A 16,686-nucleotide genomic window follows, 5' to 3' on the forward strand; every position below is an offset into this window, starting at 1 on the left:
TATCGCACAACATGCACTTGCACGAAGGACATCGCCGCTTATTTAAATGACATCAAAAGTGTAATGTGCTGTGATTTTTACGCCACGCTATACAGATGCGAGGTTGTTTGATCAATGGCAAATACAAACAATGAAAAACTTTGGTTTTGGCCCTAGACGTCACTGGGGTTGCAAATCGGAGTATTGTGATCTTTTTGGGGTGCTCCATCTCCCAAAAGTTTGTCGAAATCTTTTGGCAGGCTGTTGACAAACCTCCAGCCGGGATTTAGTGGCAAACTTGATCGGCTTCCGAGGAATGACTGCTTGAAACGGGCTTCACGGTGGTGCCACGTTCATGGCAAAAGTCGTCAGTGCTCAGACCACAACGAACTGCGGTGCGCAACATGTATTAGCACGACGGATACCATAAGTACTATTCTTTTTGGGACAGCAGGCAGATGTCACCCACAGTTTCCACGTAGCCGACTTGGCATGAGTGAAAAATCCCATGCAGACATGTGTATGGAGCCCTCCAAATGGATACCAGCTTCCGATCCCAGGATCCTATCCCCAGGGCCGATCCAAGCACCCGATCCCATGGGTCTACTTACAAGTAATCCTATGGGATCCTGGATCCACCCGTGGGATCCGGGTACATGTCTTCTCTAGTACGTATAGTAGAACCATGCGAAGTCCACTATTGGAATTGTTGCAGGTTTTACCGTCATGATATCGGGGTCACGAAGCCTTGCGTTCTCACCTTCCATTGGTAGTGTCGAGGTCAGGAGAACCAGTCAGCGACGAGAATCTTTGGCCCCAGTTATCGAGCCTGCATTGACATCAAATCACAGGTCGGCGTTCAGGAGAACGCCATAAATTTTGCGTGCGGTTTATTGCTGCCCGGTGCGCTTCGTAGTGAGGTGACACACAAGCATCCTCTCCCAGGATGGCCTCGCATGTTCCTCACGGATTGATATCACTTCCCCAGGTCAGTATGCCATGGTGCACTCGGTCACAGGCGACATTGTGACCGAGGGCTTAATGCCCACGGATTCCAGGCCCCTTCGCATTAGAGCAGATAACGTCCATCGGACGTGATTCATTGGCCCTGTGAAACCGCGAGGGTCTTTCACTTGGGTTGACATACGGTAGTCGGGACTATTGCTGGGTTCAATTCATACCCCATCTCCCATGGCTACAGCCTTTTTATGATCTCAATGGAGGTTGAGCTTTCACCCAGCACAGCCAGCGGGCGCACGCAAACGACATCGATTTCATCTGCCCTGACCGGCCGCAGCGGCAGCTGTTGCACGTGTCAGAATCCAGCTCTCGGCTCGGAGATTGTTTCCAACACATCGCGCCAGCAGAAGCTGAGGTCGAAGTTCCCATATAGTATACATAATAGTACACTGCCCCCCACCTCCCCACTCCAACCGGTGGACGGCTTCAGAAAGCGAGGATACGATACAGGTCACTTTGGAACTGCACGGTCCTCAGGGTTCCAGGACCTAGTTTCATACAGCGGAAGTACAAGCCTACACGATTTTATTCGCATCGGATAAACTTGTGGACTCAATCAATTTGACACGTCCTGTTTGTCCGATGTCTTGAGAATAGAAACATCCAGTGAAATATGTTCGTCTCCTGTTGGTAGGCCCAAACGGGGCAATTGGAAATTGCTTGAGTTCGTATTTTCGTTTCAAGAGACAAAGCTGAGACCAGTTGTACTAAATGAGACGATTAGATTCGTTTGTCGAGTAGAAAAATGTCATGAAGCCACCCAGCGTACGATCCACACGTCCACATCGGGACGTGGGTTCCAGCCTCCTGTTGTGAAACGAGCTATATGCGACAATACTCAACAGAGTCTCCGCCACGCAAACAACGCACGGGGCAGGCCTCCATCTTCACGTTCCCTGGTCACCCCGCCACAGTCTCCGTCCGTCCCGCCTTGCGCCCCGGGCTGCAGTGCGTCGCAACGGCTCGCGCGCACACGCAGTGCTCCTCGAGTCGATAAGGAGACGCGAGGGCGGACGCGTAACCGTCGCAGCTCACCAGCACAGCGCGTAAAGGGATCAGCGCCGAGGCCACGGGCCGAGTGGGGCCGGAGATTGGGGTCGGGATGGGGCGGAGGACGCTCGATACGCCCTGAGTCACTCATCTCCCACCGCTCGTCGGCTTCAGCGCCGCCGCCGCCGCTCGCGCCGTCTGCTGTCTCGCGGCAGCCACGGCCGACTCAGGTGATCCTGCGTCGGCGCGGTTTGGACAGGGTTGAACGCCGGAGCGGTGGTCACCGCACGGAGGCGATCCTGTTTTTACGGTCGTTCGTTACGGTCATTTGTCTGCCGGGAAGTGATGCTCCCTGTTGTACACTGTACGTTGTGCAGTGATGCTCCCCGTATTCAAGCGTATGTTCTTGCATTGTCTGGCTGTGACTAGACAGTGGTTTTTGTGTGTTTTTTGTGTTTAGATCCTCAGCCGGCTTGTAATTAATGCGTGCACAAGCTGAAGAACATGTAGAACAGCAGCATACCCAGCCGCACAAAACTGGAGACGCCGAAATCACACCTTATGAAAATTGGAAGGAACAGTTCCCTCTTGCCCCCCTCCCCTCTCCAGGCATGGATACTCTCATGCGTATTACTCACTCCCCAAAACTATGCATTTTGCATTGCAATTTAACGACACCCTGCGTAAGTTGTTGGGTGCATTTGCGAGGGGCATTATGCACGTAGATGAGACAGGAGTCAAAGCCTCATTCCCCGTAGAAAGACCGGAAGAATGGAGATATAGGTGCATTGACTTTTTTAGTTACTTCTGTTATTCGTTTCGATAAAGGCGTGTTGCTGAAATGTCGACGCATTTATATTTCCATTCTCCTGGTTTTTCTACGAGGAACAAAGCTATTACTACTGTCTTATCAACGACACCCTGTCCCCCTTCAAGCAGTCTGATTATCGCGTTACCAAGTACCGTACGTCCGGCAACGTCTCGTCTGCTTAGCTGTGTCACATCGTCTTAATCTTTACATGTTTACCGAATGAGTAAGGTCATAGGTGTCTGTCCATACTAGACTGACTGATTGACAGACAGTGCCGCAGTTTAGTGCGTCGAGCATTTCCCTAGACAGCGGTCGGTTATCATTGTTGTAAATCTTCAAAATCATGCGTGGCTCGAATCAGACATTTACAAAGATACGAAGAAGTCCGGCAGAAACCTGTTCAGCGATGGTGTCTTCACCTACGGAACCAGCGGATGAATTCAACCTTGTCCCTCCGAGGCCTAAACACAGTGATCCCGTCTCCGGTGTTCTGCTCCAGTGAACGGTCACGTCCATCCTCCTTTCATGAGAGCTGTGTTACAACGTTTCTTTTTCTTTTTGCAGACGGGGTGCCGTCCATATTCCGCTCTTCATGGCAGTGGTACATCATTCCTCTCGGCTCGATTGCTGCCCATTTTATATATCCCGTGGACCCTTGCCCTTTTGCAAAGCTGATGTATTCTGCTCTGACTGTCGGGTCGGGGCATAGCCCCTCTCATCCCCTATCTGCCGGGATGCAGCTCGTCTCCCCTCTCCAGCACGAAACGCGGCCCCTCTCTCCCCCTTGCACGGTCCCCTCTCTCCCCTTTCCACCACCCCCTCTCTCCTCTGCACGGTCCCCTCTCTCCCCTTCAGGACCGGAGCACGGCCCCTCTCTCCCCCTTGCATGGTCCCCTCTCCCCCCTTTGCACGGGCCCCTCTCTCCCCTTCAGGACCAGAGCACGGCCCTGTCTCTCCGCTCCAGGGGCGGAGCACAGTCCCGTCCCCTCCTCCACAGCGGGAGTACGGTCCCGCCCCTTGCCCGCAGGTGGCGCCGGTGGCGGCCGCGCCGCGCCCCCGTCGGCGGCCGGGTCAGTCCGTGCGTGACGCCGGTTGCGGAGGGTCCCCCAGCTGCCTGACCACGCGCACTGACTGCTCTCACCGATCCGATCCGATCCGATCCGATCCGATCCGATCTCACGTGAGACGCTGGCCACCCCGGAGCAGCCCGGCTCACAGCGAGAGGCCGGGAGCTGCGTCTGAGCTGGATGTGGCGCCGCTGGACGGAGGCGCCCTGCGTAGCACAAGGTAAGGACTGAAGAAATGTGCTTAATTAGTAGTGGGTTCACGATGTTTGAGAAGCGGACTTCCACGCAGTGGATGACATCGCAAGCGAGACATCGGCAGGGCTCTCGGATGACATAATAGCCAGAGGCGGCTATGCCCACATACACTGAATAAAACTTCCTCTGTAAAAAACTTGATATACGGGAGGCAGCTCGTCCCTTCCCCACCAAATGTTCGCGCGACGTTATCTGGAGATGATGTGGATGGATGCCATCGGCATTTTTCACCACAAATGGCTGTGAACCCCCGCCATGTGAGGGGTCTTTCTTACCTCATGTCTACGAGGCGCCATCTGAGCCCGCATGATTGGTAGCGTCGGCTAACCATTACGGGCGATAACTTCAATACTTGAGTTTCACGTTTTCCGGAATGTACCCGCCTGCCAATGCGCATCTGCCGCGTAGTGCAAGGACATGCCCATGTATGGCGGTCAGTCACTGGTTGTCTCACGGTTTGTTATGATTCCAATTAATTGACTGCTATTTGATATGTAAACTCTTATGTTCAGTTCACACACAGCAAAGGTGGTTATCTTTTGTATGCATGCGTACGTGCATTTGCACATGCTTTGTCGGATATAAAGTATGTGAAATCCGGAAGCATACGATTACCTGTTTAAAGTGGCTATCAGCCAAGGGGTTATGTTCTCAAACGCGAAAACATGCAGGGCACAGGATCGCAGCTTTTTCATACATTTTGTATGCGTCCTTTCGACAGGGTGATATTATTGCTGTGTGATCTATCACAATAGCATAGCGTAGTCGATTTCTTAATGCACACTTCTTCTGCGTACATGTAAGTCCCGGTATCCACTGCACGTGCGTTTCAACTTTCCAAATGCACCGTAGCGTTCGAGTACACCCCAGAGCACCATGCCGTCCTCTGCGCGCCCCACTCACGCACCCCACTCACGCGCCCCACTCACGCGTCGCACTCATGCACTCCACTCATACACCCCACTCACGCGTCTCATTCATGCGCCCCCACTCACGCGCCCCACTCACACGCCTCACTCACACGCCGCACTCACGCGTCCCACTCATGCACCCCACTCAAACACCCCACTCACGCGTCTCATTCATGCACCCCACTCACGCGCCTCACTCACGCACCCCACTCACGCACCCCACTCATACACCCCACTCACGTGCCCCACTCACGCACCCCACTCACGCGCCTCACTCACGCATCCCACTCACGCACCCCCCTCATACACCCCACTCACGCGCCTCACTCATACGCCGCACTCATGCACCCCACTCACGCACCCCACTCATACATCCCACTCACGCGTCTCATTCATGCACCCCACTCACGCACCCCACTCACACGCCTCACTCACACGCCGCACTCACGCGTCCCACTCATGCACCCAACTCATACACCCCACTCACGCGTCTCATTCATGCACCCCACTCACGCGTTCCACTCATGCACCTCACTCACGCCCCCGACTCACGTACCCCCCTAGCACACCCCACTGACACGCCTCACTACATCAGCATCGGACAAGAAGACGACCTCGAGGTCACGGACAATGGCCGGGGCCGCCGGCGCGCCCGGCCCCTTTCTGCGGTCACTCGCGGTGTCACGGGGCCGCGCTCCCCGCCGTGGCCGGCGCACGCAGCCGTCCAATTAGTGTCGCTCCGCCGACCCCGCTGCGTGGCTCAATTCCCGCCGAGGCATTCATGACACGCCGAATTCGCCTGCGACTGACGGCACGGAAACGCCGGACGACCAGATAGCTATGCATTCGTGCGGGAATCGAAGGTAAGCCAGAATGGCAGAGTGCGGTTTGACGAACTGCCTCTTTGGCTGAGGTTTAGTAAAGGACTCCTTGCATGCGGTTTAGGCGCAAGAATCTGGGGTAAGTTCACCGTGCTAGGGAGTGCACATGGTGATATACACATAGATGTCACTGTCTTAGATCCTAGTCTTAGACAACAGGCCCAAATGTGACGCGATAAGCCCCTCGGAAGTCTGTGACAGCCTTCATTCGCCCAGCTCCGTTATCTTTCATTATGTATCCACATACAGCATGAGTCATGATGCCTTATCAGCACACGTCACTGTGTACCGGGCATGGGGTGCTCGCGACTGGCGAACACGGCTCCGTATCATTGCCGTGGTCATTCACGATGAAGCAGCACTGCGCCGAGTCTGCGATTGCTGGAGGCGACTTCGGTTTGTTGAGGTTGTGCGAAACGACTACGTGTAAGCACAAACCGACTCCCAGATTAGCCCGAAATAAACAGGCGCGCCGGTGTCTGTCCGTCCCCTCGGGCGACCCGGAACAGCGCGTGCTTCTGTCCGGGTCACGTGCCCCCATTAGCGGTCCGCCGACCAAGCAGAGGGCGAAAATTCCACCTGAAAGCCAGCATCAACACGTGCCTCCTGCCGGCCATTTCAAAGCGGCGCGTGTCTGTTGCCATGGTCGGGCTGCGGGCCGCGGGCCGCGAAGTCCCCTCCGTGCCTCGGCTGCAGCTCCGGCCGGGAGCTCAGGAGTTCCGGAGTTCCAGCTTCAGGAGCTCCGGCTCTGAGACCCGGACTGACCGCTTGGACGCCGAGGTCGTATGGCCGTCTACCGGGGCGCCGCGGCCGGGCTCTGTGACCTAGGGAAGTCGTGAGACGCCGAGGTCGTGTGGTCGTCTACTGGGGCGCCGCGAGTGGGCTCTGTGACCTAGGGAAGTCGTGAGACGCCGAGGTCGTGTGGTCGTCTACCGGGGCGCCGCGGCCGGGCTCTGTGACCTAGGGAAGTCGTGAGACGCCGAGGTCGTGTGGTCGTCTACTGGGGCGCCGCGAGTGGGCTCTGTGACCTAGGGAAGTCGTGAGATGCCGAGGTCGTATGGTCGTCTACTGGGGCGCCGCGAGCGGGCTCTGTGACCTAGGGAAGTCGTGAGATGCCGAGGTCGGATGACCGCCCCTCATTGTCCCTTAAAAGGTCCTGCAGCTCTTTGACAATGATCCTACTCGAGCAGAGCATTGTGCACAGTATGATGCGCGCAACGCCAAAGGTCAAGGCGCCGTTAAATCACAGCACGCGTTGGTTTTCAGCCATTGTTGTTGCCATGCACTAAGTCAATGTCATGTCGTGGGTGATTATACGAATCGTTTTGCCACGCCGCGCCAGCTAGCAGGGCATGAGGTCAGATTATGAAGTCAGCACTGTGCAAGGGATAGAGCTTTGCTGTCACTGAGAAATAAACGGAAGAAATCCAGCCCCCATTCAGCGTGATTTTAAACTATTAGACCCTGTGCAATAGCCAGGATTTCGATCGCGACGGAGTCAAATCGGACAAAGTGGACCATTTCAGCCACGTGGGCCCCACTTTAGGGCTAGCATGGCCTAGTTTTGGATTCGGGAACCCCATTTGGCTCTGGATCCCATTTTGATGCTTCGAGTGTCTGATTTTGATGTCTTGGAAGCACTTTCGAGGTTTTAAATTGCTAAAAAGGATTAGGGGCTTTGACCACGGGGGTGACCCCGTCACCTCCAGGGGGGGGGGGGATGACCCCAAAGTCCCTCCGCTCTAACGACGCCATTAGTTAGAACAATCACTGTAAAATTGATGTTATGAAACGTTTTGCAGGCGCACTGAAATGAGTGCCAGCTGGGTATGCGTGGAACAAAGTGATTTGGACAGATGCGAATGGCACAACGCGCCGTCTTCGCTGTTCTAATAGTCCGGTAATTCGCGCAGTCCGCTTCTGGAGAGGGGTCACCCCTCACCAGCTCTGCACGCGCCACGCGGCCGCTGGAGCGAGGCGGTAGCACTCTTCACAAAATATTGCCAACACAAGCCAGACGTAGTGTTAGCACCCGCACACCATTAACGCCACATGCTGGCGGGTCACGACGCTGACGCTTCAAGCTTAGCAGAGGCTGTTCCTGTCACTTCTCTTTACACTACGAGCATCCCCTATCTGCGATACATGTATCACAGCACCACATTTATATGCTGCGCTATCGCGCACCATCGCATCCATTCATGAACGCCGCGACCGCTGTCCCGCTTCGGAACACGTCCCCGCGCAAACGGCGCAAATGGACGAAGCACGCAATCCGCGGCTTGCGAAGCGCCGCCTCCGGTCACGCCGATGTCCGCACGCGTCCCGCTGAATAGGAGAGTGATTGCCCTTCAAGCGGCGACGGTGCGCGTCATCGAGCGATGACCCTGATGTTCTCATGATGATGGAGCATTGCGGCGGCGCCGCTTTAACCAAACGTTTTGCTCGGTCACGATTGAGAGATTGCTCGTTTCTGGCGTCGCCGACGTCTCCAGGATAGATGACCCGCGCACGTCTGCTCGCTGGATGCGACCTCACTCCGCATGCCGCCTGCCCCCCCCCCCCCCCCCCCTCAATCGGTCCCAGGACCGGCGGAGAGACGGGGAGCTCTTGCAGCGCCCCTGGGGAGATCGATCGTGCGGCCGGGCCCACGGGTGCCTATCTGTGACAGCTGTCATGGGGGCCGCTGACAGCGATGGCTCTCTCCTATGACAGACAGCTGTCCTTGGAGGATGTGACGGCCGTCTGTCGATGGCCTGGGACTGGGTTGCGTGGGCGGGGGATCTCAGTGACGCTGCTGTTGTACTGGTGCCGTATCAACTGAAAGAGAATGTTTCACATTTGAAGATATGGGAGCAGGCATCAGGTATAACGAAATAAGCTCGCTTATACCTATTGCTATAGTTTTTAAGTGAGACAGACTGTTCTAGACAGCATAATTGTCTGTTAGGTAAATACGCTCCTCGGTGTGTCATGGTTTAATTACGTCATCGCACCTTGCACAACAATGATTGGGAACCAATGGACAGCCGTTGCATCTGGAAATCGTGCTCACATGCGCCAGATGTGACCGCCTTCACAATTATTTTTTATTGGCCTATATTGCGCCATCTTTTGTGGAATGGCAGAATTGCGTGACGTTATTATGAAGTCATTAATGCCAACTGACTTCGAATTACTCTTCCCAAAATACTCCCCCATTTTCTCGGGCGTGTAGCTCAGAAGCTTGGGGTGTTTAGGTCTTAAGAAGAGCAGGGATGTGAACAGCATTGAAAGGTCTTCAGGATGGCTGTTTGACTTCAAAACCCCATGTAAATGTGGAACACTCCATTTAACACGCGCCCGGGTGGCCGGTTGGATACCCTTCGCTCAGGTGTAGGGGGGGGGGGGGTTATTTGACCTCCTGAAATCTCAGGAACTGAGGGAGCTAGGGACACAAAATTCACAGGTTGTATTGACCTGCATGTGGACTCGCTAAGGAAAACTTTCAGGTTCCCAGGTCATGACCTTCGAGTCAAGTAAGGTCAAACAAGGTAAAATTCCAGGTTGATCTCCAAAGGGACCTAGAACCTAGATAACTGCTCTCAGCAAAAAGCCACATACTCATCTAAGGTCGGTGGCCTTTTTTGATTTCTTGAAGGTCATGGCGACTAAAATCATACAAGACCGCTTTGAGTTTTGCTTTTGTATAAGCGACAAACATTACGCTAGGCAGAATGCTCCTAAAAGCAAAATGTTGACCAGGGTCATTCTGGGTCAGTGACCTTTTCTGACATTGAAGAAACCTATGGAAGATGCATAATGCGGTTTCTGTTATCATTAAATTCGAAATGAGCGCCAGGAACTTACCCATGCAGCGAGCGCTAAAGCAATACAACAGGTTGGTTTTAACCTTGATAGGACCTTATACCTGACATTTGGTCAATGAAATTTGTTCATTTAATTGTTCTGTTACCTAAGAAAGTATCTCAGAGATGTATGCCTTCGTCTACCACCCCGTTGTTAGATCAGTTTGAACGATTCCCTAGAAACTACCTTCGCTAAAAGCCTATTCTGACTTGACCTGCCATAGGTCAGCGACCTTACAAGGTACATCTAAATTTGTAACCCCAGACGGTCCGCTATTCAAATGTCTACAGCTCTGCAAAATTTAGCGCGGCTACGCCGCGACGTTCGGAAAACATTGTGGAAAAACCTTCAGGGGAGGTCAATTTGACGCGCACCTGAGCGGTGTTAACGGACGTAACCGGCGTAACAGCGCGCAACCGGCGGTTGACGGCTGTTGTTGGAGTCGCGACAAGGTTTGCGATGAGGTGCATTTTGCCCATCAGTAGACTTTTCTTTATGATGTGCCCATCCAATGGCTCTGTTTTTGGTGACGACTCAAAGATCTGCAGCTTCAAATGCGCTCAACTGATACCGTTGTAAGGGATAATGACACTTCGGTTTGATTATCAAATGTCTACGAAAAGACTTCATAAATACCAACTATTAACCTTGAATAAATACGAACTATTCCAAGGGAAACCATCCTTCCCAGAGCAGATGCAATTTTTGTGAGTAAGGTGCTTGACCATTCGTTGTGTCGTCAAGACCTATGACCTTGGTATACAGGGTCTTCCCTATGACCTTTTCTTCCCAGTTCAGACCACAGCATAGACCTGACAATCCATCATCACTCCCCGATGAATGACCCTGGAAGCGAGAAACCATCTTAAGCATCATGCTTGATCGCCCAGGGTTTGCCAGGTGCAATAAAGCGCTCTCATTTTACAGGACATTTCCATGAGGATGTCCAGATGAGACCACCGTTGTAGCGAAAAGGATGACCAGCTCCACCCTGGAGCTCATCTACAGCCCGAAGTCTTCCAGCTACATCACTCAGGTAACGGTCAGACACTTCTTTAGCACGACACTGCCCTCGACGTGATTACATTCTCTTACCATCTTACGTTCATAACCGATCCTAGGCTCACTCCCGATGTCGTCCGCCTACACTGTGACGTCAGTTGCACACTGTACCTTATTTGTATCGTCCTCTGATTTTCGCTACATTCTCTGCTAGCACGCACAAATATTTCCTACGCACCCAACACACATTTGCGATGATCCTTCCCGTGCATTTTGTTCTGGCCTGGCCAGCTCGACGGCCCCGTTGTATGGCCCTGACACCTGTCTCCTTGTGTGGCAGGTTCTGGCCACGCTGGCCGTCTCGATGGGCCCGCTGGCGGTCGGGTTGGGGAAAGGCTACAGCTCGCCGGCGCTGGCCTCGCTGGCCGGGCCGGCGTCGCTGGGCGGCCTGGCCATCTCGCCGGAGGAGGGCTCCTGGGTGGCCAGCCTGTCACTGCTGGGCGCGCTGGTGGGCGGCCTTCCGGCGGGGCTGGCGCTGCGGCTGGGCCGGCGGCGCGTGCTGGCCGCCGTCGCGCTGCCGTTCGCCGGCGCCTGGTGGCTGGCCGCCGGCGCCGGCTCGGTGCGCGCGCTGTACGCGGCCGCCTTCGTCAGCGGCCTGTGCTCGGCCGTGGTCGCGCTCGTCACGCCCGTCTATGTCAGCGAGATCGCGCAGCCGCGTGTGCGCGGCGGCCTCTGCGCCGTCACCAAGGTGGCCTCCAACGCGGGCATGCTGCTGAGCTTCAGCCTCGGTGGCTTCCTCGACTGGCGGCAACTGGCGCTGGTCGCCTCGGCCGGACCGCTGCTGCTGGTGCTGGCCTGCTGTGCCGTGCCCGAGACGCCCAGCTTCCTGCTGTTCCGAGGCCGCGAGCGCGAGGCCCAGGTGGCGCTGCAGTGGCTGCGCGGCGCGCGCGCCGACGTCGCCGCAGAGCACGCCGTGCTTCGCGCCAACATCCTCCAGATCCGCGCCGGCAGCGGCGGCGGCGGTGCAAGCGGCGTCGGTGGCGTGCCCGGGCGGCCGCGTGCGCTGCTGCGGCCCCTCCTCGTCACGTGCGGCCTCATGCTGCTACAGAAGTTCTCCGGCGTCAACGCCTTCAGCTTCTACGCGGTGCCGATCCTGTCCAAGACGTTCGCGCGCACGAGCGCGCACGGCGCGGCGGTGGTGGTGTGCCTGCTCCAGATCCTGGCCGGTCTCACCTCGGGCGTCCTGATCGACACGGTCGGCCGGCTGCCGCTGCTGGCCGTCAGCAGCGCGCTCATGTCGCTAGCGCTGGCCGGCTTCGGCACGTTCGTGTACGTGGTGGATGCGAGCCAACTGCTGACGGACGGCCAGCAGGCGCCGCTCGACTGGATCCCCATGTCGTGCGTGCTCGTATTTCAGGTGGCCTTCTCGCTGGGCGTCGGGCCCATCTCGTGGCTGCTGATTGGCGAGCTCTTCCCGCTGAGGCACCGCGGCCTCGGCGCGTTCGCCACCTCGGTCAGCTACGGCTGCGCGTTCGTCAGCGTCAAGACGTTCGTGGACCTGGAGCGAGCGCTGGGTCTGCACGGCGTGTTCTGGCTGTACGCGGCCGTCTCGGCGCTCTGCCTCGTCTTCGTGCTGGCATGGGTGCCGGAGACACGCGGCAAGGAGCTCCCGGAGATGGAGAGGACCGGCTGCTGAAGAGAATAGGCCCAGACAGCCGCGGTTACATATCAGCTGAACTGCCGGGCGCGGCAGTCGATGGTATGGAGGATTGCCGATGGAGGAAGAAGGAGAGAGAGAGCGTTACCTGTCAAAACGCTGAGAAGTTAGGTGGGCAAGGTGGTCAATATCCCAAGCGCTGCAGGAGGGCTGAGAGGAATGACCCCGGGCTGCAACCGGTGGAGGCCTCGTATGGATAGTGGAAGCATAGGCATGCAAATATTGAGAGAATTGGCGGACTGGAGAAGGTGGCGAGCGGTTCCAGAAGACGGTCGACTCACTGAGGTGGTAACGTTCGAAGCCCCAGAATCAGTCAAGCTGCCGCTGGAACTGGTCAGCCAGGAGAGGCCTGTCGGCTGAGTTATCAAAATCCGGCACGCTTCTGAAGGGATCAACGGAGAAAGGGCAGCGCTGTATCACTCCAGCTCCTGTCAGGGAGGTCAGACGAGAAGAGCTGCTCGAGGGGCAGGAATGAGGAGACGGATCGGTCAGTAGGCTGGCTACAGTGTCGGAGAACACGCTGCGTGAGCGACAGCTTGGTCGTTGAGCAGACTAACGGACCAGCGGAGACGAGCGCTGTTGTGACAGATAAAATGGAGTGGGTTAGCGCGCGAAGATGAAAGTGGCTGAAGGTACCCAGAGGCGATGAAAGCAGAGAGACACGTCGCATATATGTTGAATGTGAATGCTGATGGAGCTTTTCAGTCTTCCACGCCCTACCATCTACCTCCGTATTGTTTGTAGCGCCGCATGCCAGTACAATCCACATCCCTGGGCCGAGCGGTGGCCCGAGTTAAGACACGCTTGTTTTTCTACGTCGAGCGCCGGGCGTCCATCCGCCGCGTTTGTTGTTACTAATCGGAGATGTATGTTTGTTATGTGTCATTCAGCAGCAGCATAGGCGCTCCTCACGTACTATTGTATTGTTACCAGCCGATCTCAACCAGCTGCTCTGTGCACCCTTCAAAGTGTCTTGTAGTACAACTTCGCCAGCAGTGAGGCTTTAACCAACGCGTCGTAATTTACAATAGAACAGCTCTACGCGCACATCGCAGAAGTTTGGAGCGTGACGGTGCAATGTTTCAACAAAAGCGGATGCGCTAGCGTGACGATGACGTTAGCGTTATGTCTCACGAGCATATCAGCGTGTGGGTGTGGCCGAGGCCAGGCAGCCATTGTTTTCTGAGCAAATGCCCTGACCTTGGATCCGCCATCAAAAGAAGTTAGCAGCATTTCGGCACGTGCGACCACGAACACTACACCGACAGCACTCCCGAAAGAAAACCGCTCTCAGTGTAACGTAGTGAGCCTTGTTAAAGACTTAACTAGCTGGTCTTGTCGATGAGATTTGTCAGTTTTACCTGCACCGCATTCTCAAGCAGAGCGTAATTAAATCATCTGGTGTAAGCCTGTATTTATAAATATGGGTTTCATTTCTCTTTTAAAATACTGCTAAAAGCGCTGGACTCCGCTCATAACTGCTATTATTCGTCGACCATGACGGAAAAATAGTCGTTTATTCACTCCGGCGCTTCCGTTTTCCCATTTTTCCTCTCCTTTCCGAGGCTTTGTGTTGTTCCATTTTTTGCTCACTGCCTCTCCTCGGCACCGTCAGCAGAAGAACACCATTCCGAGCCCGTGTTTTCTTCCTCCATTTACTCAGCAAACTTCCTCCCTTTGGTTAGGGCCGGGTCCTTTCTTCTGCCGGCACGGCCGGCGAGCTGTTTTTGTCCGCCTGTCAACCACGAAAGGCGGTGTCATCCGGGTCCCCTGGGGCCTGTCGTCGCAGCCAAAACGCTGAGCAGACTGCGGCCGCTCAGAAACGCCTCTGAGGTATTTCAAACACCAGCTATCTGCGGAGACTGCCCGCTGGCTGGATGCGGCACATTCAAAGGGAACAGCTTCCAGTGATATGATTCAGCGCCGGTGCGGGCCTCGGAGGCCAGTGTGTACTTGGGGCTGATAGCGGGGCGAGGAACTCAGGACGCCGCACCGGGGACAACGTCGATGTGACGGCGGACGGCTTATGGCGGGTGGTCAGGACCGCGCGAGCGCGAGCACTCGGTAAGGGATCCACAAAATTCGACGGCTGCATGTTAACGCAGCGACCTAAGGCATTTTCACACGTCTAAGTATAAGTATATTGTAGAAAATGTGTGTGTGTTGTGCAGTCGCGTCCGGCAACGCAGCCCCGGGATAACTCTATTTGTATTAACCCAAAAGTTGCATCACATCATGAAATATTCACGGGTCTTCATTTTTGCAGTGTTTCACAAATGAATAGCTTGTCCGGAAACATTTCTGCGAGCTACATTCGATCGGTTTGTCATGCGTCACATGTCGCCATTTCATTGAGCCACTTATGTTTAACGACGGAGTAAGCTGTAATGAGGCAGTCCTTAACCACGTAACCTGTCCAAAAGTGTTTCGAGGGGATAATGCGATGGATCCAGACAGCAAGCGAGCGGTCATCTGGCCAAGCTACAGGGGAAGATGTTAATCTTCGTCAAGTCGTTGACGTATTTTGTCGTGGTGAATTCGCTTCTTAGATCCACCGGCAGTAGCCCGCAATCGGTACCATCGGTCGAACCGCGGACCCTCAGATCCTCGGACTGCAGCCACACAGACCCTCAGATCTCCAGGCCGCAGACCCGGGGACCCTCAGATCCCCAGGCCGCATACCCGGGGACCCTCAGATCCCCGGCCGCAGCCACGCACACCCTCAGATCTCCAGGCCGCAGACCCGGGGACCCTCAGATCCCCAGGCCGCATACCCGGGGACCCTCAGATTCTCGGGCCGCAGCCAGGCACACGCTCAGATCTCAAGGCCGCAGACCCGGGGGCCCTCAGATCCCCAGGCCGCATACCCGCGGACCCTCAGATTCCAGGCCGCAGACCCGGAACCCTCAGATTCCAGGCCGCAGACCCGGGAACCCTCAGATTCCAGGCCGCAGACCCGGGAACCCTCAGATCCGCAGGCCGCAGACCTGCGGACCCTCAGATCCGCAGGCCGCAGACCTGCGGACCCTCAGATCCCCAGGCCGCAGACCCGCGGACCCTCAGATCCGCAGGCCGCAGACCCGGGAACCCTCAGATCTCCAGGCCGCAGACCTGGGAACCCCAGTTCCCTAGGTCGCAGACCCGCCGACCCTCAGATCCCCAGGTCGCAGACCTGCCGACTCTCAGATCCGCAGGCCGCAGCCACGCAGACCCTCAGATTCTCGGGCCGCAGCCAGGCACACGCTCAGATCTCAAGGCCGCAGACCCGCCGACCCTCAGATCCCCAGGTCGCAGACCTGCCGACTCTCAGATCCGCAGGCCGCAGACCCGCAGACCCTCAGATCCTCAGGCCGCAGACCCGCAGATTCTCAGATCCCCAGACCACAGGCCCGCAGGACCCGCAGACTCTCCCTCTATGCGAGCAGGTGATTTTTCCCTGCCACATCCACAACCGTACGGCGCCCTCAAACCTACAAAAACGGCAAGTGATCGTCCTGATATCCTGACGACTGCATAGCCTTTGACGCACGTGCGGCGTTTTTGTGTCTGCTCTTCTTTTGAAATTAATCAGATACAGGCGGCATTTGCATGCACTCCCACACTTACAAAGAACTGTCGTGAGTCCCGCTAAGTAGTCCACCGTCAGACAGCATGCCAAAAACCCGCGCCTGCTGAACACGAGATGAAGAAGCAAATGTCACGGTCATTTGTTCCAGATAACTCGCTTCGAGAATGGGTAGGTTCGGAGTTCCGACAATAAGTCCCTTATGAACGTAGTGATGATGATGCAGATGCAATGAAATGATACAGGACGCCTACACGCATGCGGAGTAAAATTAAACGTTAGCTGCTGATGTTCGCTAAGGGGGGCGCATCGCGCAGGGATGACTGTGCAAGTAATTGAATCATTAATACCGTAAAGCTAAGCGCTCGTAGCTGCCATTCCCAGTCTGCCAAACGCATGAGGCAGCAGCACTCACATAAAATAACGAAGCTTAAAGCATGATCTTCGGTAACAATATCACTCACTGATGAGACCGGGAACACAGATGTCCTCCTAACTGGAGGACCACCGCTCACCCAGGCCGGAGATCACGAACAATCTGCCCGGAACGCACTGTTTGCACTGCACGGTTGAAAGCACTCAAAACATCACGGATCGATCGGAAAGATAGATCCTTGCCGATGGATCACAATATGGCAT

The 16,686-nt window shown here is 55.6% G+C and overlaps 1 protein-coding gene across 1 annotated transcript; it reads left to right on the forward strand.

The window, feature by feature from the left end:
- Window positions 1–11,201: 11,201 nt before the first annotated feature.
- On the forward strand, window positions 11,202–13,529 carry LOC119097761 (facilitated trehalose transporter Tret1; the record flags this gene model as incomplete). The annotated part of the gene is made up of 1 exon (XM_037220737.1): window positions 11,202–13,529. A coding segment is annotated over one exon (1,260 nt), but the record flags the coding sequence as incomplete, so codon positions are not given.
- Window positions 13,530–16,686: the final 3,157 nt, after the last annotated feature.

The sequence above is a fragment of the Pollicipes pollicipes genome, unplaced genomic scaffold, assembly GCF_011947565.3.
Source record: "Pollicipes pollicipes isolate AB1234 unplaced genomic scaffold, Ppol_2.1 Scaffold_2543;HRSCAF=2982_pilon_pilon_pilon, whole genome shotgun sequence".
Lineage (NCBI taxonomy): Eukaryota > Metazoa > Arthropoda > Thecostraca > Pollicipedomorpha > Pollicipedidae > Pollicipes > Pollicipes pollicipes.